Source organism: Molothrus ater, chromosome 11 (assembly GCF_012460135.2).
Source record: "Molothrus ater isolate BHLD 08-10-18 breed brown headed cowbird chromosome 11, BPBGC_Mater_1.1, whole genome shotgun sequence".
NCBI classification, from domain to species: domain Eukaryota; kingdom Metazoa; phylum Chordata; class Aves; order Passeriformes; family Icteridae; genus Molothrus; species Molothrus ater.
The window spans coordinates 2,802,497-2,829,870 of record NC_050488.2 but is presented as its reverse complement, the minus strand read 5'-3'; the positions used below and the strand labels follow the sequence as shown (position 1 = coordinate 2,829,870).

At 42.9% G+C, this 27,374-nt stretch overlaps 2 protein-coding genes across 2 annotated transcripts in view; both read left to right on the top strand.

The window, feature by feature from the left end:
- The first annotated feature begins 351 nt into the window (after positions 1 to 351).
- On the top strand, positions 352 to 9,929 carry HRH1 (histamine receptor H1). The gene is made up of 3 exons (XM_036390999.2): positions 352 to 364; positions 5,773 to 5,922; positions 7,384 to 9,929. The coding sequence occupies exon 3, from the start codon at positions 7,441 to 7,443 to the stop codon at positions 8,896 to 8,898; it is 1,458 nt and encodes a 485-aa protein (XP_036246892.1). The 5' UTR covers positions 352 to 364; positions 5,773 to 5,922; positions 7,384 to 7,440; the 3' UTR covers positions 8,899 to 9,929.
- A 3,976-nt stretch (positions 9,930 to 13,905) lies between these two features.
- The window catches only part of ATG7 (autophagy related 7), an 80,806-nt gene continuing 67,337 nt past the window's right edge, over positions 13,906 to 27,374 (top strand). The window contains exons 1-12 of the mRNA XM_054516056.1: positions 13,906 to 14,615; positions 14,854 to 14,908; positions 16,856 to 16,973; positions 17,783 to 17,860; positions 18,334 to 18,450; positions 18,828 to 18,977; positions 19,471 to 19,559; positions 20,523 to 20,644; positions 21,709 to 21,799; positions 23,063 to 23,207; positions 23,894 to 24,052; positions 26,873 to 27,067. Of these exons, the coding sequence (XP_054372031.1) occupies positions 13,988 to 14,615; positions 14,854 to 14,908; positions 16,856 to 16,973; positions 17,783 to 17,860; positions 18,334 to 18,450; positions 18,828 to 18,977; positions 19,471 to 19,559; positions 20,523 to 20,644; positions 21,709 to 21,799; positions 23,063 to 23,207; positions 23,894 to 24,052; positions 26,873 to 27,067 (1,947 nt within the window). The 5' untranslated portion in view covers positions 13,906 to 13,987. The remainder of the gene's footprint in view (positions 14,616 to 14,853; positions 14,909 to 16,855; positions 16,974 to 17,782; positions 17,861 to 18,333; positions 18,451 to 18,827; positions 18,978 to 19,470; positions 19,560 to 20,522; positions 20,645 to 21,708; positions 21,800 to 23,062; positions 23,208 to 23,893; positions 24,053 to 26,872; positions 27,068 to 27,374) is intronic.

Here is a 27,374-nt window from a genome sequence, read left to right as displayed (position 1 = left end):
AGCGGAGCATCCCTCGGTAGCGTCCCGGAGCACCACGGCGGGACGGGATCCCACCGCACCCACCGCCTGCTGCCACGCTTCCCATCGCTTCCCATCCCATCCCACCGCATCCTATCGTATCCCATTGCTTCCCCTCGCTTCCCACCGCTTCCCAACGCATCCACCGCCTGTCGCCGCATCCCACCCCATCCCATCGCTTCCCATCTCCTCCCACTTCATCCCATCGCTTCCCGTCGCGTCCCATCGCCTCCCATCGCATCCCCCACCTCCCCCGCGCCCCAGCCCAGCCCCGGGCGGGAGCAGCGGCTCCTCCCGGCCGCGCTGCCCGAGCCGCCGCAGCCTCTGCCCGCTCCTGCTGCCCTCGGTGAGTGACCCGCGGGACAGGGGCAGCGGGAGGGACTGGGGGGACTGAAGGGATTGGAGGGACTGGAGGAACTGGAGGGATTGGAGGGACCGGAGGGATTGTAGGAATTGAAGGGATTGGAGGAACTGGAGGCTGGGGCAGCGCGGGCAGCTCCTCGGAGCTCGCTTGTCCCCCCTGAGCGCAGCGAGAAGAGCGGGAGAGGAAAGCAAATTTGCTATAGGTGCCAGACCTGTGAAATCACTGGTGCGCACTCCGCTTTTGAGAACTGTCCCTCAGCACAAATCAGGAGCAGCAAACCCACCCCGCTATTGAGAACTGTCCCTCAGCACAAATCAGGAGCAGCAAACACACCCTGCTATTGAGAAGTCTCCCTCAACACAAATCAGGAGCCCCTGGCAGATTCTGGCTGCTCCTCACCCGGCTCATCCCAGCCAGAGCAGCAGAGGGGAGCGTGGAGCAAAGGGGCTCCCTAGGGGCAAACCACACTGAAGGAAAACCCCAAAAGTGCAGCAATAGCCTGCAGGCAGCTCAGCCAGCTTTCTCCCAAAGGACACTTGTCCCAGCTGCGGATCCAGCAGCCCCAAAGGCCCCCAGGGTCACCCCCTGTCCCAGGGCACAGAGGGGCTGCAGGTCAGGCACGGAGGGGATGCTCAGATGGAGATGGGAAGGAAAGGAAGTGTCAGGGAAATGAACCCACAAACAGCAGAGGTTTATGTCCAAAAGGAGACAGAGGAGTCCTTTTTTGGCTTTATTTGAATAAAGGGAGAGGCCATGGGGCATCCCCTGGGCTCTCTCACATTTTTGGAGGACACAGCCTCCATTTTAATCCTAATTTCCCAGCCACATTTCCCTTCTCTCTTTCCCCATTGGCTGAGGTACTTGAGAGGTACAGACTTCCCAAAACACCTGATACCAGAGATTCCCCTCTAATGCACAACTCCCCCTTTTAATTTTTTAGTTCTTATGGAATTTAGGGTTTTTTCTTCCTCATTGTTTCTTTCATCTTTCAACGTCTAATTTCATTTATCAGCAAACCTAAAGTTTATTTGTAAAAGCAAATATCTTTTTCCATTCATCAATCAGAGGAATCCTTCCCATTGTTTCTTCTATTTCTTAGTGTTAGTTTTATCTACCTGCAGACCCACAGCTGGTTTGGAAAGACAAATCTGCCATTCCTCTCAGAAGGGAAATGGATAAAATGCAGATTCCCCATTGCACTTAGCAGCCACACTTGAGTTAAGGTGGTTTGGGGGAGTTCCTGTCTGCACAGGAATATTTCTGCTCTTGTTTCAAGCATCTTTCTGGTGAGGGAAGGGAAAACAGGCAGGGAGGGGTTGGTTCCTTGTTTAAAGGAGAACAGGGGCTTGGCTGAAGAAAGAGGATGAGAAAGAACTTAAACCCTCAGCCCCTTCTGAAAACAATTGTGCTCTTGAGAGGAAAAATCACAAATGCATCATTTTCATAGAGATCTTTCCTCAAACCCAAGTGCAGCACATCCTGAGGGGGGTGACCCTACAGCAGGGACATGACCTGCCCTAAACCTTATCCCATTCTCGATGTAGCTTTCATTTACAGACAGGAATGATGGAGAGGAATGGGAATTCTTGGAAAAGTTGTTTTTAAAGTTTTTACTTGCAAGGCACCAGGCTCTATCACTGTATGAGTCCCTGTTCCCCTTTGCCATCTGCTTAATCCAACAAAAAACATTAAATCTGCCTGGAAAAAAAAAAAAGGAACTTGCTTAAGTCAGATGAATATTTCTCTAAAGGAAAAACTTTGTATTTTCAATTATTTATTGCTAAAATATGTAGAATATGAAGGAACTCATCAAATTACTACAGTAAATTCACCAGACGTTTGAAGAGACTGAAAATACAGCTTCCAAATTAAAGGTGAAAAAAAAGTGACCTAAAATGAACCTTTCAGTAACAGGGTTTACTCTTATTCCCAGTACAAGGAGACAGTGACTCCTCACACCCACTAGGATTTTTAAATCTGTGCATTTTTGTGATGGTTTTCTTACAGTTCCAAAGCACCAAAAGCTCACTTGAGCTGAATTCAAGTAAATCCCCAAAGAGTTTTCATAGTGATCAACCTCACCACTGCAAGAGCTCCCAGCTCTTACTCACATACATTGTTTTTCACTTTTGTGAGTAGTGATTTCCCAAGCCCCTTGGAAAAAACCAGATATTAACGTTTGAATGACAGGGTGAGTTACATTTCTAAAAGTTAATTGCATTTCTGATGCAGAGGGATTAAACCCACCAAGGTTTACAGTTGTCAGGGGATGGAGTCCAAAAAAATCAAGGTTTTTTTGCTATCCTTGTAGGAAAAATGTCTTGTTAGACTGAGTTGGGATAACAGATTGTAAACCCAGAGCAGAAGGGCACCACTGCAGCTGCTCAGCTTTAAAGGAGCCACATTGCTGGGAAATTCCCCTTTGTTTATAAGGGATTTTACAGCTCAAGAGTTTATTTCCTGCATCACAGCACAGAGGACTTTTCATCCATCACAGCAGTGATTTCACAGGTCTGGCACCTATAGAAAATTCCCTTTTTACACACAAGTAATGGGGCAAAGAATAGAGGACAGCACAGCAGTACTTAAAGAAAATTACATTTAAATACTGTTTTGCTAAGAGATCACAATGGTGACCAATTTTTTGATATTGGTAATGTTTAGACTAGCAGGGAAAATTAATGCCATATCTGGAAGCTTTGGGATTCTTGTCAAGATGAGATTTTCCTCGAATCTCTTGGTAAAAATAATCCATGTTTGGGAAATGCTATCACAAGAACAAGACTGGATTTTGTCATGGAAAAACTGACATTTAGTACAAATTTTACTAGAAAAATGAGCTGCTAAAAGAGGAGTTTCATGGAAATCTGAGCTTACATTTGGAAGGCCAAAACGATCTTTGGAATGTGGCCATCTTCTTTTGACTCTTTTTAATATCCATGGACTTTAGGCTAAGTGGTAAAGAGAGTTGTTTAAAAAATGCTAGCCAGTGTCAAAAAAAGTCTGTATCTATCTCCTGATAATTTCAGGTTAAGGCTGAAACTTGAACATAATAAATTTACTTAGGAAAAAAAGGAAGTAAGCACAGTGGTGTGGAGAAAATTGTTTAATTATGTAGCTGGTTATGCTGCTTGAAGGATACTGAAGCTGCACTTCCAAATTGTCCTGGCTGGACTGAGACGTTGTCATCTGAGTGGGAACAACAGTTTTACCAAGTTTTTTCATTTACTTTTTATCAAAAGTATTCCTTGACTATTGGCAGGCATTAAATAGGGACTGTTCCCTTACAGAGAAATAAATGAGTGTTTGAGAGGGAAATTAATCAAACTCCTAACATGTGAGTACTTTCAACAGCTCAAGGATAATTTAGGGGAAAAAAATCACTATAAATAAATAAGTTTCTTAAATACAACAGAGTGAGTAAAGGCCATCTGAATCAAAATCTCACTTTTTGCTTGAATTTAGTCTGAATCAAATCTCACTTTCTGCTTGAATTTAGTCTGATGAACAAGAATTTTGCCCTTTGGAGCTCTAATTTCTTAAAAATCTATCAGCAAGTGACGTGGCAGTTTCTAGAAACTTTCTCCCACTCAGTCAGGGTTTAATAGATTGCACCTGCACTAAAGAGGCACCAGGCATCCACTTAGCATCTCCCAGTAGATTCTTGCTCCTTGGAAATGCAATACAATAACAAATCATGATTGCTGAGCCTCCCTGTAGAAAAAGCTCTTCACAGACAGCAAAACTTAAGGAGGCATTTCATGCTGAGGTCAGGGTTTAGAATTTCCACAAAGCAATCCAAGGTTTTTGGCCGTTTTTTTTGTTTTTAAATCTGTTCTAAGTGAACTTTGTTTCAGTGTAAATAAACTGTGCAAACATTAAAGCCCATTTATTCATTACTGTTGCTTTCTTCTGCTGGGTTAGAGATAAGGAATGACATCAGAAGTTGCTGAAGAAAGGGCACATTAACCTGCTTTGGAGCTGGAGCTGCCCTGATCAATTCTGCAAGTTGCTTCCTAAATCCTGCCCTATCCAAGCTCAGCAGTGCCAAGGAGAAGGTTTGGGAAGCAGTGAACACCATTTACTGTATTCTGCTGGTTTATTCACAGAATCCTAGAATTGTTAGGGCTGGAAGGATCTCTGGAGACCATCCAGGCCCAAATGCAGTTCATGTATTCCATATGCAACCAAGGAGAGCTGGCTAACCAGGCAGCTTTCTTTGCTGGCATTTTTTCAGTTGAAGACCCAATTAAAGCTGCCTTTTCTCCCTTTATTTTGCCATAAATTTAAATGGAAGTACATGGGGGTGAGGATCAGTCATTCCAGCCTCTTACATCAGCTCCTTGCCTTGGCCATGCCCCTGCACTTAAACACATCTGGAGAGCTGGAGACAGAGACACAGACTGGGATGTAACCACTTCCCAGACAGGCTGGTTTAACTTGCATGGAGCCATTCCTGTCCTCAGCATCCATGGAGTCATTCCTGTCCTCAGCATCCATGGAGCCATTCCTGTCCTCAGCATCCATGGAGCCATTCCTGTCCTCAGCATCCATGGAGCCATTCCTGTCCTCAGCATCCATGGAGCCATTCCTGTCCTCAGCATCCATGGAGTCATTCCTGTCCTCAGCATCCATGGAGCCATTCCTGTCCTCAGCATCCATGGAGTCATTCCTAACCTCAACATCCATGGAGTCATTCCTGTCCTCAGCATCCATGGAGCCATTCCTGTCCTCAGCATCCATGGAGTCATTTCTGTCCCCAACATCCATGGAGTCATTCCTGTCCTCAGCATCCATGGAGCCATTCCTGTCCTCAGCATCCATGGAGCAGTTTCTGTCCCCAACATCCATGGAGCCATTCCTGTCCTCAGCATCCATGGAGTCATTTCTGTCCCCAACATCCATGGAGTCATTCCTGTCCTCAGCATCCATGGAATAATTTCTGTCCTCAACATCCATGGAGTCATTCCTATCCTCAGCATCCATGGAGCCATTCCTGTCCTCAGCATCCATGGAGCAGTTTCTGTCCCCAACACCCATGGAGCCATTCCTGTCCTCAGCATCCATGGAGCCATTCCTGTCCTCAGCATCCATGGAGCCATTCCTTTCCTCAACACCCATGGAGCAGTTTCTGTCCCCAACATCCATGGAGTCGTTTCTGTCCCCAACATCCATAGAATCATTTCTATCCTCAACATCCATGGAGCAGTTTCTGTCCCCAACATCCATAGAGTCATTTCTGTCCTCAGCATCCATGGAATAATTTCCGTCCTCAACATCCATGGAATAATTTCTATCCTCAACATCCATGGAATAATTTCTGTCCTCAACATCCATAGAGCAGTTTCTGTTCTCAACATCCATGGAATCGTTTTTGTGCTCATTCTCAGGAGATGAGGGCTCTGTGAGCTGTGAGCAGCTGCCACAGAGGAATTGTCCTGGCAGAGCCTGAAGGATCCAGGATCATCGCACTCCCCTGACTCCTCTGCCTATGGATGCTGCTGGCACAAGGGACACAGCTCCTCTCCCAACACCCACCTGTGAGTAAAGCCCAGGCAAGAAGGAATTTGACCTCTCATAAGGCAGCACAAATCATTTGAGCTTAAACCCTGATTACTGGAATAAAAAGGATAAAGTTAAATGAAGTATTGCATCACTGAGTTTCAGTAGGAAATGCTGATTATTGAACAATCTGTTGCATTGTGTTGCTCTGGCCATGTTTGGAGTTATGAGGGTGAGAAATCCCATGCATACCTCAGTGCTAGCTGTGTAAATACTTTGAGCAAATATATGCACAGTCTCAATTTCCTTCCTTATTGCTTTAAGAGATTTACCAGAACATAAACTCAGACAAGCTATGAAATGGCACAGAATGTGTGTCACCCTCACAGACATTTTTCATCAATGGACAGGAGGCAGAATTTGGTCAGTTATCATTTGCTCCAAGACATAAAATATCATTAATCAACCCTGCACTGTGGATCAATACATGAAGTTAGCAGTTGGGAAGCAGAAGATGCTTATTAATCCTGAAAAATCCTAATATTTTGAATTTAATCTAGAATAGGCCTGGCATCTTTAAATGTTTGAAATCTGTGTGAGCCTAAATTGTGTAGGAAGAGATTACTCATTACCTATAATTTGGACGACTGCCTACTGACTGCCAACTGCTGGATTCTCAAACTGTTGGAGGCTGTAAAAAAGCACTGGCTTGTTTAAATTATTCAGTATAAAATATGTTAATATTGCTTTTTACTAGCACATTTTAAATTGGTTTGCCAATATGGAGTTTATGTTATGGTTCATGATCAGCTGTTTAATGAGATATGATGAATTAAAATGTGAGGAATTAAATTTCTTCTTTAGATTGTGGATCTGAAATAGATGAAGCTCTATGAAAACTGTTTGGGATTGGTTAGTGGGGTTTCCTAAAACACAAATTACCTGTATGTAAATGTCACTGTCATATTTTCTGAAAAATCCCTTTGCCAGGATTTTTCTTCTGGGAAGCTGAGAAGCCTCAGAGAAAAAGAAAAACAATATTATCTCATTTGCTTCTCCCTGTTTTGCTGCTTTGGAATGTGCTCTGGAGATTGTTTACCAACTGGTCATTGTTTGATTGGTTTCATGTGAATTGTTTTTACTTAATGACCAATCACTGCCAGCTGTGTCACACTCTGGAGAGGAGTCACAAGTTTTCATCACCATTTTTTGTGGCCTTCTGTCTGTATCCTTTCTCCATTCTTTAGTATAGTTTTAGTACAGCACTTCTTTAATATATTATAAATAACATATGATAATAAATTAGCCTTCCGAGAACATGGAATCAGATTCCTCATCTCTCACCTCGTCCTAGGGACCCAGCAAACTCAACATGTAAAATGTCTTAAAAATTTGTTATTTAGGAAAGCCCTAAAAGGGACAGTGCTAAGCTGAGGCACAAATTAGCTTTATTATCTTATTATTACAGTGACTGAGTAGGTTTTTTTTCTTTTCTCTAGTTCTGGAAATAAAAATCCCCAAGCAACCCAACACGTTTTCACCCAGGAGTGCAAACCATGACTGAACGTCCAAGGCCTGGACGCCCGCTCTGCTTCTCCCTCACCAAAAAGATGTCCAACAACACAACAGAGGCCTCCAGCAACGCTCCCCGAGCCCTCCTGGGCCTGTTCCTGGGAAGCATCTCCCTGATCACCATTGTCATGAACATCCTGGTGCTGTGTGCCGTGAGAACAGAGAAGAAGCTGCAGACCGTGGGCAATTTATACATCGTGAGCCTCTCCATCGCCGACCTGATCGTGGGGGCGGCCGTCATGCCCCTCAACATCGTGGACCTGCTGAGCCCCCAGTGGCCCCTGGGGCTGGCAGCCTGCTTGTTCTGGCTCTCCATGGATTACGTGGCCAGCACAGCCTCCATTTTCAACCTCTTCATCCTGTGCATGGACCGGTGGCGCTCGGTGCAGCAGCCGCTCCGGTACCTCAAGTACCGCACCAAGATGAGAGCCTCGCTGCTCATCCTGGGGGTCTGGCTGCTCTCCTTCACCTGGCTCATCCCCATCCTGGGCTGGCACGTCTTCGCCAACAACGGGAACAGGACGGTGGAGGAGAACAAGTGTGAGACGGAGTTCTTCGAGGTCACCTGGTTCAAGGTGCTGGCGGCCATTCTCAACTTCTACCTGCCCTCGCTGCTGATGCTGTGGTTCTACTGCAGAATCTTCAGGACTGTTCGAAAGCACTGCCAGCACCGAGAGCTCAGCAATGGGTCCTACTGGTCCTCCGTGGAAAAAAACACCACTCTTCAGACCAAGATGAAGGATGAGAAAAATATTTGCCTCCAGGAGCAAGTCTTAGGTGGGAAGACCCCCACTGCAGACAAGCAAAGCTCCCCAGAGCCCAAAAAAGTGGAGGCAGAGCTTAATTTCAGCCATCCTGATGGGGCTTCAAAGGCCCTGATTAACGGGAAGGTCCTGAAGTGGAGCTGTTTCTCTCTCACCACAGCCAAGCCCGAGCCTGGCTTGGATAAAGCAGGGAAGAGGGGGGAGTGTGCCACGAAAAAACCTGGGAATCAGGAGCAGCCTGGCTGCCAAGACAGTGACTCCAGCGGGGCATCAGACAACCACACCTTCACTGAGGTGGCCCCACGGGCAGAGCCCAGCCCCAGAGGAGCCCGCTGTCCTCAGGGAAGGACAGAGCACAGGGACTCCAGGGGAATGACATTCCTGAGGAAAACCTGGCACACCCTGCACAGGCACTCCAGGAGCATCCACTGGCACGGGAATAGGGAGAGGAAGGCAGCCAGGCAGCTGGGGGTGATCATGGCAGCCTTCATGCTCTGCTGGATCCCCTACTTCGTGCTCTTCATGGTGATAACGTTCCACGACCACAAACAGCTCTCAGGACTGCACAGGTTCACCATATGGCTGGGCTACATCAACTCCACCTTAAACCCGTTCCTCTATCCTCTCTGCAACCACAATTTCAAGAAGACTTTTAAAAAGATCCTTCACATTCATTGATGCTGGTCGGGGGTTTTGGAGCTCAAGCGCAGCTCAGGAGTTTGACCAAGCAAAGTGTTCCAGTTCCAAGGGATGGGTACAGTGAAAGACTTTGGCAAACTGTAATCTCTAAAGAAGTGGTAGTACAAGTGGGAAATGTGCATTTCATAGTTTTAACACACTTGAAGAGCAACTTCTTTCAGGTCAAGAATCTGAAAACCTCAAGGTCAGTACATGAACTGTTACACTGTTGTCAGCCTTTCACCACTTGAGACCACCACTTCCCTCACAGAAATGGAGACACAAATCAGCCTCTTCAGTGATTATAAATTATTCAGCTACAGAAATCACATTTCTCTCATTGGCCAAAAACATTTTTCTCTTTCAACTTACTCCATTAAACACATTGCTTGTGAAGTGAGATTTGCAAGTGGAGGTACTTTGCACATTCGAAGAAACTTGCAACTGTTTAAAAAAACTCCCCTATTTAATTATAGCTTCCTCCAAACCACAAACTTTTCATCAAATGTCAAGTTTTAGTGTGTGTATCCTACTGTATCTCTTTGATATCATGCTTATATTAACTGTACATTAACTTTGCTGGAAAAAAGTAGATTTTTTATGTCCCAAAAGAGTTTTCATGCTCAATATACTGTCACCATCTGCTCCAGAAGGGTGTGCTGCTGTTTCTAGACTTGCAGAATATAGTTGATTATACATGAAATATGTTTACCTTTTCTACCCTTTATATTCAATTGTATTTCATAAATCTTGCTGTCAAATATTTCAGCAGAAAAACACAATAATTTAATATTTGGTATTGGAAAAGAGACCAAGAAGATGTTGAAGCACAACTGAAAGCTGGGCTGGCTTTGATGTTACAAAGAAAAAAGAAATTCCTCTCATTCCTTTTGTTATGCTGCTGAATTTCTCACATTCTGAACAGTTCCTTAGTTGTATTTAAAGGATTCAATATTAAATGAAGCCCTAATATATCTGCATTTTAATACACTGGGGAAATGTGCTAAAGGAATAAACCTGAATCCAGGCTATATCAGTGTATCATGCAAGATTCAGAGATTAATTGACTTTCGTTTCAAGTTGCACTCAGGAAAAACTGCAATTAGTAAACTTAAATCTAGGAAAAATAAGGCAAAATGCAGAGAGAGAAAATAAAACCAACAAAATTCATTGCAGAATTCAGACAACTTTTTCACTGCAGGAGGAACACCTGCACAAGTAGTGAAATGCACCTTTTTGGAGTAGAGATCAGAACCTTTTGAAACACATGCTCTAAACATGCGTTCAAAAGGTTCTTCCACAAACAATTGCTGAGGTTCACAGCCATTAAATTGGTTTTTTTTTCTATTCTGATTTGCAACAGCAATTCTGGCCAAAATGGATGGTAATTTAGATGATCCCTGAGGAAATAAAAGTCAGCCACAGTTATTAGTGCTGAAAAACACATTTACTCAAGGGCTGCTGAGAGTTATCAAGAAATCTGTCCTGTTGCTCATGAAAATTGCCTTTTCTGACCTTAAAATGTACTAATACATGACAAAACCTCAGCAAGATCATTGAAAATGGGGCTAAAAATGATGGTGACTGTAACAACAAAAACCTTTGGTAAAAATAAAGAACATTCAAACAGCTAAACCCAGGAAAATAAAGCTGCCTGAACACATTTATTTTAATCTCAAGCCATTTTACCCATGATCTTTGTGTACCTGTGTTAACGGCAAAGACAGGGGATTTGTGATAACCAATTTTATAGCTATTATTTAACAATAAACAGGGAAATGGGACAGTACCTACTTGAAATAGCAAGTACCTAAGAAAATTTTTTGAGTTTATTTCACTGAGCAGGCAGTTCCAGTGGCTCTGGATGTGAGGGAAGCAGAGGAAAGCAAATTACGGTAAGAAATGGGGAAACTTCGCACCAAGGTGGGGCAAGGCTCGAGAGAATATTTCAGGTGTGGTTTCCTGGAAAATGCTTTCAGCATTTTCCAGTTGAGAGCCAAGGTCAGAGGACACAGAGCTTCAGAGAACACAACGAGAGTCTGGGGATTTCTTGTGAAAAACACGTTCACTCTCCTGTGTGTGGAAAATGCCAACCACTTGTTTCTAACATTTTAAAAGTTTAATAGGAATAAAATGGCTATAAAAATAGCAATATAATTAGAGTAATAAACATTTTGGACAATTTGGATTTAGGACAAAATGAGACAATAGAAACAAAGAGTTATGGATGTCTGGGTACCTATTTTCTGTGCAAAATAAACCTGAAAAAGGATACATGTTAACAGAGGATTAACCCTTAAAAACAATAACCTGTTGCATATTCATACACCTCATCCATGATGCATAAATTCCATTCAAACACAGGATTCTGTCTGGGCAGTGTCAGCTTCTTTCTTTCAGTCCTAACCAGCGTCTTCAGGGCTGAGCAAGGTGGGAAGAACTTAGTTTCTTCTGATAATGGAGCAATAAATTCTCTTTCTCTGAAAGATTTAGATGTCCTGTGGCTGCTATCTCAGTGGGAGTACCTCATTCCTCTCTTTAAAATAAGTATCTTACATAGCATAGTTGCTATTTTAACATTATGTTATAACCTAAAACTATATTAAACACACTACTTAAGAAAATTAATACAGCATAACTTTCTAACATAACACATATAATATTCATTTTAATATCTGCGAAAAGCCAATCATAAAATACGCATTTTTCACATGTGAAAATTTAAAAAATTTAATAAAGGACAAAAGGAGCATGGAGCAAAGGTTATTATGTCACTCAGCCAACAGCACACCTGCTATTTTGGACACACCCTTTATTTACCATTTCTATTGCATCAGCCTGTTACATATTCACAAACAATTATTTGTAAACTTCCCCCCAAACTAATTTACATGTCCCAAGAACTGTTTAGCAGGGCTCCTCCTCAGTTCCACCTTTTTAGAACGTGAGTACTCCTTGGCTGTGGTTTTGGTCCGTTCTTATCACCTCCAGTATAGGAATGTGCCCTCTGCTGACGGAGTGACAAAACTATCCATTGTCTCCTCAAAAAGGAAATAAGCTCAGGAGTTTCTTTCCTCAATTAGTGAAAAAGCCACCTCATAGGACCCGGGGGACTTCACCTCAAGTTAAGGACGGCCAATTGAACAGGAGCCAGAAAGTCCCAAGAGCAATTTACTAGAAAAAGGACAGAACAAAGAAACTAATGGCTTTTGTGAGGTGTTTTACCAGGGGCAGGGACCTCTTGCACCTGGTTTTTCTCTGTAAAGAGTTTTGTTATTTTGCCTTTTATTAAAACATTTTGTTTCCAACACTACCACAGAAGCCATCCTGCTGATTTTATGCCTTCCAAGGCAGCTGAGATATCTCGGGTGTGAAACAGATCTCCGAGAGCTTATGAGACCTGGCTCGAGGAGACCCCTATTTCACTCTAGTTATGGGCTTTGGTCCATAACTCTCCATAGTTTTGGTCCAAAATATGGTCCATATTTTCTTCAGAGGTTGCTGACACTTGGCAGATCTGTACAGGTGTCCATTGGATGTTATCCCATCCAAGCAGGTTTTTTAAGCCTACTTATATCAGCTATTTCACTGACTTTATTTACCAACAGAAATAAAACCCGTATCTTTATAACAAAGTTACTTTAACACCACACGTACAAAATCCATTTTAACACTTGCGAAAAGCCAGTATTATACTATGTATCTCCGACAAAGAAGCGCTGGGGTTGAGGTGCGCTGGTTTTCAGCACGGACTGCTCTCGGAGCGCTCCGTGGGTCAGCAGGGACACCTGGCGGGGCAGGAGCGAGCCCGGGATGCCGCGGCCAGCCGGGAATTCCACCGCGGACAGGAGAGGAAACAGGAGCAGGCATTTTCCCACCATCTAAAATGGAATTCAATGAAATTATTGCATTTTCTCAGGGCTCTGCTGCGTGCCGGGGAAGTAGGAGAGCACACGGCGGCGGACACACGGACGGCAGCGGACACACGGACGGCCCCGAGCGCTGCGGGACACGGGCCCGCCGGCTGGCCCGAGGCGGGGGATGCGACAGAGGGCGGGCGGGCACCGCCGCAGCCCGCCGGGACCGGCACCGGGATGGGGATCGGGATGGAGATCGGGACCGGGATGGGGATGGGGATGAGGATGAGGATGAGGATGAGGATGAGGATGGGGACCGGGAGCGGCTCGCGCACAGTGGCTCGCACGCCATCAGCCCGCGCCGCCCGCCCGCCCCACGCTGCGGTAACATCACCGCTGTGCGCCGGCCGGGCATGCCGGAAGTGCGGAGCGAGCGGCGCAGCCGGTAAGGGCGAGCGGGGATGGGGCGGGCGGGTCCTGCCGGCACCGGCACCGGCACCGGCACCGGCACCGGCACCGGCACCGGCACCGGCACCGCCCCCGGCTCCGTCCTTGGCACTGCCCCCGCGGGGTCACAGTCCCGGCCCCGTCCCCGCCCTGCCCTTTGCAGCCCGCGGTCGGTGTGCCCGGGCCTCACCGGCTCCCCGGGCTGCGCTCAGGCGTACACGAGGCGGGGGCTGCCCCGTGCCGGGCCGGGGCCGTGTCACCGTGCGGGGATGGTGCCATGTCCGTGTTCGGTCCCGGTGCCGTGTAGGTTCTCTGTCAGTGCCGTGTGGCTGTGCGGGGCTGGTCCCATGTCAATGTGCGGGGCCGGTCCCGTGCCCACGTTCGGGTCCGGGCCCGGTGCCGTGTAGGTTCTCTGTCAGTCCGTGTTGCTGTGCGGGGCCGGTGCCGATACCGTGTGGCTGGGCTGTTACCGTGTCTGTGTACGGGGACAGTGCCATGGCCGTGTCCGTTCCTGTGTGGCTGTGCCGTGTCCGGTCCCGGTGCCATTCCCGTGTGGCTGTGCCGTTCCCGTGTCCGTTCCCGTGTGTCCCTGCCGTGTCCGGTCCCGGTGCCATTCCCGTGTGGCTGTGCCGTTCCCGTGTTCGGTCCCGTTCCCGTGTGTCCGTGCCGTGTCCGGTCCCGGTGCCGGTGTCCCGGTGCCCATCCCGGCTGTGTCTCTTCACAGGGCCGCGCTCCCGCCGGGCCATGGCCGCAGCAGCCCCGGGCCGTGCCGGGCCGTGCCCGCTATGTCCGGTCCCGTTCTCGTGTGGCTGTCCCGGTGCCCAGCCCGGCTGTGTCCGTGTCCGGTCCCGTTCCCGTGTGGCTGTGCCGATCCCGTTCCCGTGTCCATGTCCCGGTGCCGGTGTCCCGGTGCCCATCCCTGCTGTGTCTCTGTTCACAGGGCCGCGCTCCCGCCGGGCCATGGCCGCAGCAGCCCCGGGCCGTGCCGGGCCGGGCTGGCCCCGCTGTGTCCGTGTTCAGTCCCGTTCCCGTGTGTCCGGTCCCGGTGCCCATCCCGGCTGTGTCTCTGTTCTCAGGGCCGCGCTCCCGCCGGGCCATGGCCGCAGCAGCCCCGGGCCGTGCCGGGCCGGGCTGGCCCCGCTGTGTCCGTGTTCCGTCCCGTTCCCGTGTGTCCGGTCCTGGTGCCCATCCCGGCTGTGTCTCTGTTCGCAGGGCCGCGCTCCCGCCGCCGGGCCATGGCCGCAGCAGCCCCGGGCCGTGCCGGGCCGGGCCGGGCCGGTTCGGTGCCGCTGCAGTTCGCTCCGTTCAGCAGCGCGCTGGACGCGGGCTTCTGGCACGAGCTGACCCAGAGGAAACTCAACCAGTACCGGCTGGACGAGACCCCCAAGCTCATCAAGGGCTACTACTACAACGGTGAGCAGCCACCGAGCCCCGGGCCCTGCCAATTCCACCGGGCCCTGCCAATTCTGGCCTCTCCTGATGCTCCTCTCAGCCTATTCTGCTCCTCTGGCACATTTCAGATGCTTCTGAAACACTGCAAAGAGTGGCTGGGAGTTTTGTTATGTTTCATTGTCATTTACATCAACAAAAAAGGGAAATAACCCCAATGTTTTGGTTTAAAAGGAGCTTTGTTGCTGCTTTTTTTGTCCAGGTGATCCTTTGGGTTTGCCAGCTCGCTTGACACTGGAGTTTAGTGCCTTTGATATGTAAGTACAGCCTGGGGTTTGCCTTCATTTGTGTGTGGAGACACATTCCTGGCATGAAATTGATATATTAGTTAGAGAAACTCTATGTGAGAATAAATAACTCTACATGAGAATCAATAATTCTACGTGAGAATAAATAACTCTGCATGAGAATCAACAACTCTACATGAAAATCAATAAATCTACATGAGAATCAATAATTCTACATGAGAATAAATAACTCTGCATGAGAATCAACAACTCTACATGAGAATCAATAACTCTACATGAAAATCAATAACTCTACATGAGAATCAATAATTCTACATGAGAATCAATAACTCTGCATGAGAATCAATAATTCTACATGAGAATCAATAACTCTGCATGAGAATCAATAACTCTACATGAGAATCAATAATTCAATGTCAGAGTAGGTAACTCTGCATGAGAATCAACAACTCTACGTGAAAATAAATAAATTACCTTTTTACCAAAGGTTTTTGTTCTTACAGTCCCCATCCTTTCTAAACCAATTTTCAGTGGTCTTTGTCGTGTATTAGTACATTTTAAGGTCAGAAAAGGCAATTTTCCTGAATAAATAAATAAATAATGAACTTTATAGCAGTGGAGGGACTGCTTTGAGTCACAAAAAATTAACTCCTTCTGGCTGGATTTAAAATATTCTGATTTCTCAGATTCTCTCACTTTCTGCATGTATGTTTATATAAAATACCATTTTTTCCCATTTTGCCATCTTTTTGCATTAGGGAGAATTTTTTAGTCATTTGACTCCTTCCCTTATAGCTTAATTAGGATTTCAAGTAGTTTTTACAATCCCTGGTTGTTACACTGTAATCTCTTCCAAAGTGTTGATCTGTTATGACTGGGAAAATACCAAGTTTTGAGAGCAATGGAAAGGAGGCAAGGAAATCAATCAGATGTGTAAATTAAGGGAATATTGTAGGGTTTTACCTAATTTATCTCAAAAATAAAATACTGATTGCAAAGAGCAGCTTCTCCAGCTGATGATGTTACGAACTATAGAAGCTGCTCAATCTTTTGTGTGGTCTGGGTTTCCTTTGGGATGTGTTTCTGTCAAATTTTAACTCACTCTTTATGTGAGTACAACACTGGCACCTAAGTTCAGCATAAATTAGTTTTTCCCAGTGCAAATCCCATTTGTCACAGGTAGATTCAGTTTAAACAGAATTTAAAAGCTTCAATCCCTGATTTAGTGTCACTCTGCTTGGAGAGAACACAGATGCCAGATGTGGTTTTGAAGCCATGATGGAGATGTGTGCTTGCACTGGTTGTTATTCCATCAATCCATGCTCATAAAGATAAATTAATTAATATTTTAAAATTATATATTTTTACATATGATATTAGATATGTTAAATATGTTATATAAAATATATAACAGAATATAATATATATTATATAATGTATAATGTATATAATTATATCTATTATATATATAAAATAATATAGTACATAGTATTATATATTTTATATATATAATCATTCTATTAATATATTAAAATGATATATTATTATGTAATATATTTTTATTGTATATAATAAAGTATTATAAATAATATTATGTATATTATATAAAAATATTATATATATAGAATATAATATATATATTTTTATGTATAATATATAGCCTATATTATAATATATATTGTATATTATCTATTATATATTAGGTATAAGATAATATCATCTATAGTATTATATATATTATATTTATAGATAATATTTCTATTGATATGTAAAATTATATATTTTCTATGTAATATTTCTATTAGTATATAGATATTATAAATGAAATGGATTTATTACTTTAATTTATATTAATTTTGTTGCTGTGCCTCATGTCATAATTGAAGTCAACACCATAAGATAGATACTGCTGCTGGTGACTGTGTTAATTCCCAGAGTTTTCCCTGTTTTTCCCAGGAATGCTTCAATACCAGCGCGTTGCTGTCCTGCTTTTGGAACGTTGTACAACACCAACACTTTTGAGACTTTCAAATCCTGTGATAAGAAAGCACTTCTGGACAAGGAAGCAAATGAGGTGAGATTTCAAATCAAATCACAGAGTGTTTCCAAATCCCTTCTACCCCTTCAAGTGCTTCACACTCTGCCCCAAATTTGGAGGTACCCCAGTCCTGAGTAGCCTCAGGATTTACCTTATTCTGGAAGGAAGAGTTTGGTGTTTGCTTTTTACTGTTCTCTACAAAAGAGCAGAACCTAATTTAATTAATGATGACTAATTCTACATGAGAACTCCATCACATTTTAAACTCTACAATGCTCTTGGAGCTGCCAGGGACTTAAATTCTGTAGAGCACATATTTAAAATTTGTGTTCATACCCAAAAACCAGCAGTGCCTGGTTTAAACCTCAGATTACTGCAATTTATCTGTGTGATAGAGAGATGGGGAAGCAGCACAGCAGCAGGAATCCTGAGATAAAGCAAGAAAAAGATGGGTGAGAGGGGCTGGTCTGCCTGCACTGTCAGCAGTTAATTCAGTGTCATGGCCTGGGGAGAGGAGAAAGTCAAATTGAAGATGCTTTACTTTGACCTGTCCTTGATTCCTTTAATTAATTACCTTGAGTAACAAAGTTTTCATGCATATCTTCATTCCAAACTAGGAATTTTTTGCATTCCTGTGGCCTTGTAATTCCCTGTTGTCTGACCTTTAAAATCCTTTTAACACAGATAATTGTATGAAGAAATTCAGTTTAAAAAAAAGTCAGTGAATGTTTCTCTCCAAACTTTAAAGGTAGCTGGAAGAATTACAGATATTTGCAGCTGTTCTCATGTTCTCTTGGTGTTTCTCTGGCCTTTTTCTTCCTCCTTGTCTCCACAATCCATGGCAGATCTGGGAATCTATCAAATCTGGAGCTGCCCTGGAGAACCCAATGCTCCTGAACAGGTTCCTGCTGCTGACATTTGCAGTGAGTACAGATAATTTGTGTCCCCTACTTGTAGTGGGAGTAGTGAAGTAGTTTCTTTTTAGGAATATTCATATATTTTGTACTCATAATAATGCTGCATTAATTTATTTTTATGTTATTTTCTACAAATGTATAAGATTACCTGATGGCCTTACAGATATCATTAGAATAGAGCAGCTGTTTCATGTTTAATTAATTGAAAACTTTGCTAAATGCTCCAGCTAGCAAAGCCTGAAGGATTGTACACACCTTGTCTGTTTAAATCTTAAATTAAAACATATACAGAGAATGGAAGCCTTTTAGTATTTTTATGATTTTCTAAAATCATTGTGAGAGAAAGATCCCTGTGGTTCTCATGGATAAAATCATAAACCATTAATCTTAATTAGTATTATATCATTTATTTTGATATGGAGGGACTGCTTTTTCTTTATTACCTAATTTCATTTTTCTTTTTTTCTTTTTTCCCCTAGGATTTAAAGAAGTATCATTTCTATTACTGGTTTTGCTACCCTGCTCTCTGCTTCCCTGATGGAATTGAGATCACTCAGAAGCCTGAATGTCTTGGGGACAGGTTCTCACTAAATCAGGTATTCAAAATCCTAAAGATTGTGAGTTCTGCAATACTGAGAACTCCTCTGAGCTTTAAAACTCAATATTTTTGTCACCACATCCTGAATTAATTGGAGGCTCTGATTTCTTTTAAAAGCTTCAAAATGAAAATTAAAATGTATTTACGGATACAGCTTTGGTTTTGAAACTCATTTAAAAACCTTTATAAAGGGGCATCCCCTGAGTGAGCCAACTCATTAAAATTACAAAATTAATAATAAAATGCGTGTTTAGACAAGAAAAGGAAGTTATTTTTTTATTTTTTTAGGAAAAAAATTAAACAAATTTTTAGTTTCTTTCATATTACAGTGCAGAATTGTTAAAACTGTTGGTTCAGTTGTGTTTGCACTTTCAGATCCAAGCCCTGCAGAAAGCCTATGATGACCTCTGCCAGGAGGAGGGGGTGACAGCCCTGCCTTATTTTTTAATCAAATATCATGATAATTCTGTCATGATATCCCTGCTGAAAAAGTGGGATGGCTTCTTTCAAGACCAAGGAGAAAAGGTAATGAGAATTTTATATCATTTTATAGAATTAAATGTTTAATCTGTGAATGGTTTGAGGCTTTAATGCTGAGCTGGGCACAGTGGTTGTGTCCTGAGGGTGGCTGTAAAGTGATTTTTGTGCTGTTTTCCCTTTGATTTGTTCTCTTGCTGGCCTGTGCCCTGTCACTTTTTGATCATCCCAAAATCAGTGCAGGATTTTGGGTTGGGAGCAAGGCTTCAGTTGCTGGGCTTCTGTCCTAATTGTGTTTTTAAAGTAAAGAAAATGCATTTACTGCAGTGAACATCCAGTGTCCCTGAAGAGGCCAAACTGAAGAAATCTCAAAGCTGTGGCAAAAGCTTGAGGAAAACCTGCTGTGACCATGGATTAAATATTTATAAATATGCAAAATGTGTCTGTAGGCCTGCCCTGTCCAGAAGTTTTATTTAAAAATGCCAAATAAACTTTTATGACTGTGATGGAGGAGTTCTCAATTGAACAATTTGATTTGCAGGTGACAGTTGGAGTTTATGATCCTTGTAATTTATCCCAGTATCCAGGATGGCCACTGAGGAACTTCCTGATCCTGGCAGCCCACAAATGGTACCTATTTTATTCTTTCCCACAAGGATTATTGTTGGTTGATATTAAATGAGATCATTTTCTCCATGGTGTTTCACTCATATCACCCACCTGAGATTTTGTTTTTTGCCTTGGTATTCACTTGGAGTGATTCTGATTTTGTGCATGATTCTGGTTTTTACTTCTGTCAGTCACAAATTCCTATAATCCTAAAATGGATGCATTTACCTGGAAGTGCCAGCCTCACACCCTGCCAGTACCCTCTAGCTGTGTCAAATCTTGTTCCAAATACTCTGTGAATTTAAAGAATTAATTAGTTTCAAATAATAGCAGACTTGCACTTTAAAAATCAGATTTTAATAGGTTTTCTCCTTGTACCACTTGAATTTTTTTTTGTTGGGGAGAAGATGGGAAGAGAAGACACAGTTACATTCTGTAACTGTGTTGAAAAAAAGGATTTAAATTATCAAATGAGTTTGGGTTGCTGTAGCAAAACTGTAATTAGGTTGCACTTCCATAGTTTTGAGTGTTACATTTACACAATCTTGGGGTTGAGAAGGGTTTAGGCACTAAAATTCTTATTTTTTATTTGGGTGTTTGAAGCATAAGGAGGAAAAATTATATATACTGAGAAGTCAGAGGATGTTGGTGCTGCAGCAACGTCCCAGCACGCCACCTGATGTGTGCTCTGGTGCTTTTCTGCTTTTTATTCCTCTAAATCTGCAGTTTGGCCAGTGCTGGATAAATGCAAGGTCAGGCTGGCAGTGGCATTGCTTTGGAGCTGTGTCCCACCAAACCAGTCATTTGCTGACACTTCAGGAATTATTTCTCTTTCTGTACCTGATAATGCCCAGTACCAAGACAAAAAAGGCTCATTCAGAACCTGCAAAGGACTAAACCTGTGTGAAATGGTGCTAAAAGAATTCTCTTTTCTATGAAAGAAGTTGCATGTGTGTGTCTATTTCTCCTTTATTTGGCTGGCAGGGGCAGTGCTCTGCAGAGGCTTGAGGTGCTCTGCTTCAGAGACAGGACCATGCAAGGGGTGAGAGACATCACCCACAGCATCATCTTTGAAATCAAACTGCCAGAGGCACCCCTGGGCCCAGGTAAGCCAGTAAAAACATTTTTCCCCCTTTTTTCTTTTCTTCTTCATCACTGCTGACCTGGCAAAATAAATTAGTGCTACAAAATTGTTACTGATGCTAAGTTGTTTCAACTGGATTTTAAATTGAATTTCTGTTAAGTGTCTCTAAAGGAAATGGTTCTTTTTTCAACAAAGAAAGAAGAGAGAATATTCTCTCTTAAATTTTTTTCCTCCTGTAATTGTGTTGCTAATTGAAAACTAAGAAAAGTCCTGCTGGTGGCCTAGAAAATACAATAAAACAGCAGTTTGTCTCGTTTTTTTCTTGTTGAATTTGTATACAGTCCCTTGGGTAGGAAAAAAGTAAAAGTGAATTTGAGATGCAAAATTTCTGGAGAATTTCTAAAATAATAAAAACCTGCCCCAGAATGGAGCTGTTCCTTTAATCCTTTAATAGTGACACATCCAGGTATATTTTAAAGCAGTAAACTTAAAATACTAAAACATAATCTCAGATTTAATTTCTAGGTACAGGACAGCATCACCAAATTTCTCTACCTCAGGCAAAAAGGTTCTGAATGCTTCAGATGTCATTGTTGCAAATTATTTAATTCTATATAATTAAGATACATAATTCTCCACTGAATTTGCAGGTGGGGTCTAGGGACCATGAAATGATGACTAAAATTGGCAAAATTGCCTGAATTATGAATTTACTGAGCTTGGCTTTAAAGATCTGAGGGGGAATGATGCCAGCTCTGTGCTGGGTTTGAAGCTGAACAGGCAAAAGCAGCACAGGGGACACCTGAGAGCAAAGAAATTCTCCAGGAACTTTCAGATGGTGTCAACAGCACAATTTGTATAGCAGGTTGTTAAAATTCAGGTTATTTACTGGCAGGTTTAAAATAAGGGTTTTTTCCAACAGGGTTAAGGCCAAAAAAATTTCTTTTTTTCTGTCGTGCAATATTAAGGTTTTCATTCTTTCTTTCCTTTTTCTTTCTTTTTTTTGGTTTTGTTTTTGTTGTTTTGTTTGAGGGTTTTTCTTTTTTTTTTTTTTTTCTTTTTGTGTGTTTTAAATATTTCAAACAGATTGTCCAAAAGCTGTTGGATGGGAGAAGAACCAAAAGGGAAGCATGGGACCAAGGATGGTGAATCTCAGTGAATGCATGGATCCAAAAAGGTTTGGTTTTTGCCTTTTAAATTCCCACAGTTTTCTTTACTTGGGTTTAAGCCATAGCAAGTTGAAATGTGAAATAGGGAAGAATATGCAGGAAAACATCCACTGGATATTGTTTGGACTTTCTTTTGGAGGTAAGGACCTTCACAGGGCACTGCACTGCCTGCAGCAGAAATCTTGGCAATTTTGGACTCTAGTTGGGAATTCTGAATGCATTTATTTAAAACTGAGTGCAGTGTAGGTCAGAGTGTTGCAGGCTGTGGATTTCATTGGATTCCATAACCTGCAGGGTGTTCATGAAAATGAGCATGGGGGAAAGTTCATCCTTTGGGGTGTGTCAGAGTGGGACAGGAAGGAGCTCAGGAAATGTGATTTCAATCATTTTTATCATTCTGTTTGGGCAATGGATTGACAAGAATGAGGTAACAGAGTGTCTGCATCTGTGTCCTTGCCTTGGAAAAACTTCTTGGTCTGATGGTTCAGGTTCAGCCCATCAAGCAAAGCCATTTCTGTCTCAAGCATTTGTGGAAATTCTCAGTCTTCACAGATATTCAATAGAGTTCATCTCAGAGTTCTTGATTCTTTAGGTTTCTTGACCTTCTTTACTTGTATAAATTATCTAAGTGCTTCCCAAAGAGGTGTTGGTGAAATGCCAGCCTTGACAATTGCCATTTAAATCCTTGTTGGACAAAGAATTGTCTGGATGCTGAAAAGATTTTATTTATGATGTGTGAGGGAATGAAACCTGCAGGAATCTGAGAGCTGTGGTGGTCTGGCTTGGTGAAACAGGTGTTAAACCCTGTGCTCTGATGGATAGAAAAATCTGCCCCTTGCTTGAACACAGATTTCCTACTTCATTTTCTTTCTCAGACTTGCACAAAGAAGGGCCCACGTGCTTTAGGGCACAAGTGGAGTATTTCAAAGTTAAGGGCAGGTGTAACTGGATACAGGAAACCAGGTAGTTTAAAAAAGAAACAAAGATTTATGGACAAATTATCTGTCTTAACAGGAATCTTGGCTGAGACACCATTTTTATTTTCATACTTGCATCAATTTTATTACTAAAGTTTTATTTTTGGATTGTTACTTTTTCAGAAGCCCTTGTCTGTTTGTTTTTCATATTACCTTTGTATTATACTGCTGAATTCTTTCTCTCCTTTAAAACAAATGTTCAAAATTACCTAATTCAGCTGAAATACCAGTGATTCCTTTGTTGGAGAAGCACAGGAGGGTTTGGATGTTATTGTTATCTATTCCATGGCACAGGTTGGCAGAATCATCCGTGGATCTGAATTTGAAGTTGATGTGCTGGAGGTTGGTGCCTACTCTGGATTTGGAGAAGATTGTGGCTGCCAAGTGTCTGCTGCTGGGAGCTGGCACCCTGGGCTGCAGTGTTGCAAGGACCTTGATGGTAAATCCTTCACCTCACAAAGAATATCCTGCTTCTCATGAAACCTGTATTTTTTTATTTCTTTTGTCCAGCTGCTGTGACACATCAGAGACAAATTGCATTCTCTGCATCAGAATGCACAGAATATTCAGTAATATTCTAAATTGCAGGAATTCAGTAATATTCTAAATTGCAGGAATAGGTGACATCTCTACCTAATGGAAATAAATAACTGAAGTTCTTCTGACATGAAATAGGAAGGGAACCTTGGCAGAATATTTTGAATTTATTTTAAAAAAGGAAATTCTGGAACAAATTAACAAGCTACAAAGAGCAAATTCACAGTGAAGCACTTGAAATAACCGTGCTGATGATTCCTTTCAGGGATGTTCACCCCTTTCCACTGAATTCAGCAGGGTTTGAGGGGTTTCTGTTAAATGCTATATTTAGCAAATTATTTATATGTATTTATTGATATAAAATTTATATCTTTATTATATATATATATTTAGCAACCAAATTTTCTGTTCCTTTATTTCAGGCACTTCAAAAAACTGCAAAAACTTTTGTAGCTTAAAAAAAGTGAACAAAACTCAACGTTGAGTTGAGTGGCATTACTCAAAACCGTTTGGTTTTGAGTGGCATTACTCAAAAAACATTTCCCAAGGCTGTTGTACTTATCTTTATTAACTTTTGTTCTCCTTTAGGGCTGGGGGGTGAGGAAAATCACTTTTGTGGACAATGCAAAGATCTCCTACTCCAACCCCGTGCGGCAGCCGCTCTACGAGTTCGAGGATTGCCTGAGTGGGGGCAAGCCCAAGGCTCTGGCAGCAGCAGAAAGGCTGCAGAAAATCTTCCCAGGAGTGGTAAAATCATTATTTTCATGTTCTATCACTGGGGGAAATAAATAAAAAATTAAAAAAAAAAAGTGACTTTAAATTGTTATTCCAATTTGTAGTAGTTAAACGTTAAAAACACTGTGCAGGTGTTCTGAAATGTTATAGTTGGTTACTGAAATATTATAGTTGGTTACTGAAATGTTATAGTTGGTTACTAAAGTATTTCAGTTGGTTATTGAAGTATTTGTTAGTGACTAAAATATTTTACTTCAAATTTCTGTTCCTGGTGACTTTTTTGAGGTAAATTGTCACAATATGGCACGAAATGAACACTCACACGCTGAAATGTCCAAGGCAAAAAAAGCTCATTTATTTCTGGACCACAATATTTATAGAATTCCAAATGTAATCATAGATTGGAGGATGAAATTGCCACCTCTCCAACCACACTGGTCAAACCAACAGTCCATCCATTCTCTCCTCCAGAAGGAGTGCAAAACAATCATTATTTACATGAAAAGTGCGGGAGAAACTCCATTACAAAAATGCAAACATCACAAGGCTCAGAAGAACTTTAGAAGAACAGGGAGACAGTAAATATTTGTAGTAATGAAATATAATTAAGGATCATTAAGTCATTTTGTAGCTTCTTGAGAGTGAGGTGAATTTTTTTCCTATCTAGGATGTCCTAAGGAGCTTTGAGTAATGCCAGGTCAGACATACTAAATGTCTACTCTGGGAGCAGGTCCTGAGGGAAGAAATAAATGTATTTTTGAGATTTCCTATTATGTTTCAGACCCCAAATTTGCAATCTTCTCTAAATTGATTTTCTATATTAGAAGCTATAGCTTAGTTTTTAACAGCAAGCAAAGAGAACAACATAGAGTCCCCTTTTTTAAATGTCATTCTAACATTTTATGAGATGCTAACTAAATATTTTGGGTAATTTGGAGGCATTTTAAAACTTTTCTTAGATTCCTGAGATTTTGGGACTCCGTGGAATGAGCAAGATCTTTCTTTGGGGATATATGTGGCATTTACTCCTCCTTAAATAATGCCAATGTGCCCTTTGAGCTCTTTTTGCCATTGTTGGGCTGCCAAATGCACCTCAGCCACTTTGGCTGGTGACTGCTGGCTTTGTTTTGAGGGGCAAATAAAATTGTTGGAGCTGCCAGGCTGATCTGTATTCCTACAGCTACAATTGAGCTTTTCTTGGAATTCTGGCAGGATTTTAGTATTTACAGACCACATTGACCATTTTGTGGTGCAGTTAATTCCAGCTTATTTATTTGAATTTATGAAAGAAAAAATTGCCCTCTTGAGTCACCAGCAGTGTGGGTTGAGCTGATCTAATCAATCAGCACTTGAGCAGCACAGGCTTGATGGGTTATCCATGAATACTTTACTCAGACACAGCATGGATTAAGTTCTGTATTCCTACCAGAAATTTTGGAGGATATAATGGCACTGAAATTAAAGCCTGCCCAAAAATTTCCTGATGTCTGTGGTGATGGTACAGAGGGTGAAAAGAGGTGGATCCTTTTTTACAGGATGTTACCCACAGCCATTTCTCCAAGCTGCTGGATGGGCCTGGTTCTTTTTATCCTCAGGGAGATTTCTGTATGTTATTTGTGTATTTCTGTGTGTTATTTCTGTGTCTTATTTCTGTATGTTATTTCTGTGTGTTATTTCTGTGTGTTATTTATGTATGTTATTTCTGTGTGTTCACCCTTCTGGTCATTTGATTCACCTGGATTTATGAGTTGTGCTGGTAATTAATTGGTCTGTGTCAAAAGCACATTCCACCAACCTTCCTCTCCTCTCTTCCCATGGAATTTTATGCTTGGTTCATCCAGTTTTTGCTGTTTGGTTTTTAATTTTTCCTGCAGTGCCAAGCAGGGAGGCTTTGGCAAGGCTTGTTCTTCTGTAACATAAATGAGGGCTCCATCCTTCCCTTCCCTTCCCTTCCAGCAGATGGCTGGCAGCTTGTGCTGACACATTTCCAAAGGAGTGAATGAATTGTTTGCATTGTCCATGCATTGTGTAGATGCTTCTTTGGCACAATATTTGCTCTCAGAGTGTCCTGCCCTAGTTAGGGGCTGGAAGAGGGAGATGTTTCTGCCATAGGAGCCTCTGTTCAGTGCAAGCCTCCAGCTCTGCAGTGACAAAGTCTCAGAAGTGCTTTTGGCTGTCTCAGGCTCCCACATGGCTGGGGAATTACAGGGAAATCATCCAAGGCTGTTCTTGTCCTGAGGAACTGCAAATAAGGAGCAGTGGGTGTGATGCTGCACATGGCTGTGACTGAGGATTTAGCAGCAGAAATACAAACTGCAGCCTGTTAAAATCGTGTGGGAAGGGGCTGGAAAGAGAATCAGGACACAAGTTTGATCATAATCATGTGAAAATGTGGCTGCTTGGCTTTGGGGTGCTGTTTGTAACCCCTGGCATCAGGAGCAGTTCCACTCTGTTCTTGCAGTGATTTACTAAGCCTGCTAAGACTTGGAGTCTCTTCTGCCTAAATCCAGAGTGAGAAGCCCAGCACTGTGCCTCAGTGCCCAGCCCTGCCCCACAGAGAGCTGCAGGGAGCAGAGCTGCCATTCTGCCAAGGGGGATTGCACTCATCCTGTGCTCTCTGCTGGATTTTACACCTGGATTATTTAAATCCAGAGTGAGAAAGCCCAGCACTGTGCCTCAGTGCCCAGCCCTGCCCCACAGAGAGCTGCAGGGAGCAGAGCTGCCATTCTGCCAAGGGGGATTGCACTCGTCCTCTGCTCTGTGCTGGATTTTACACCTGTTTCACCACAAGGTCACCTCTGACCTGCTGCTTTTCTCTCTGCCTCTCTCTAGAGCTCTGAGGGTTACAACATGAGCATCCCCATGCCAGGCCACCCAGTGAACTTCTCCGAGGTGACCATGGCCCAGGCTCAGAGGGACGTGGCGCAGCTGGAGGAGCTCATCGAGGGCCACGACGTGGTGTTCCTGCTGATGGACACCAGGGAGAGCCGCTGGCTGCCGGCTCTCATCGCAGCCAGCAAGAGAAAGGTGGGCCACAGGCTTGCCCTTTGCCTTGAAATTGCCTTGAAATTGCCTTTCCTTTCCTTGAAATTTCCTTTCCTTGAAATTTCCTTTCCTTGAAATTTCCTTTCCTTTCCTTCCTCTCTTCCCCTTTCCCTTTTCCCACTCTCATTGCAGCCAGCAAGAGAAAGGTGTGCCACAAGCTTTCCCTTTCCTTTCCCTTTCCTTTCCTTGAAATTGCCTTTCTTTGAAATTGCCTTTCCTTTCCTTGAAATTTCCTTGAAATTTCCTTTCCTTTCCTTGAAATTGCCTTTCCTTTCCTTGAAATTTCCTT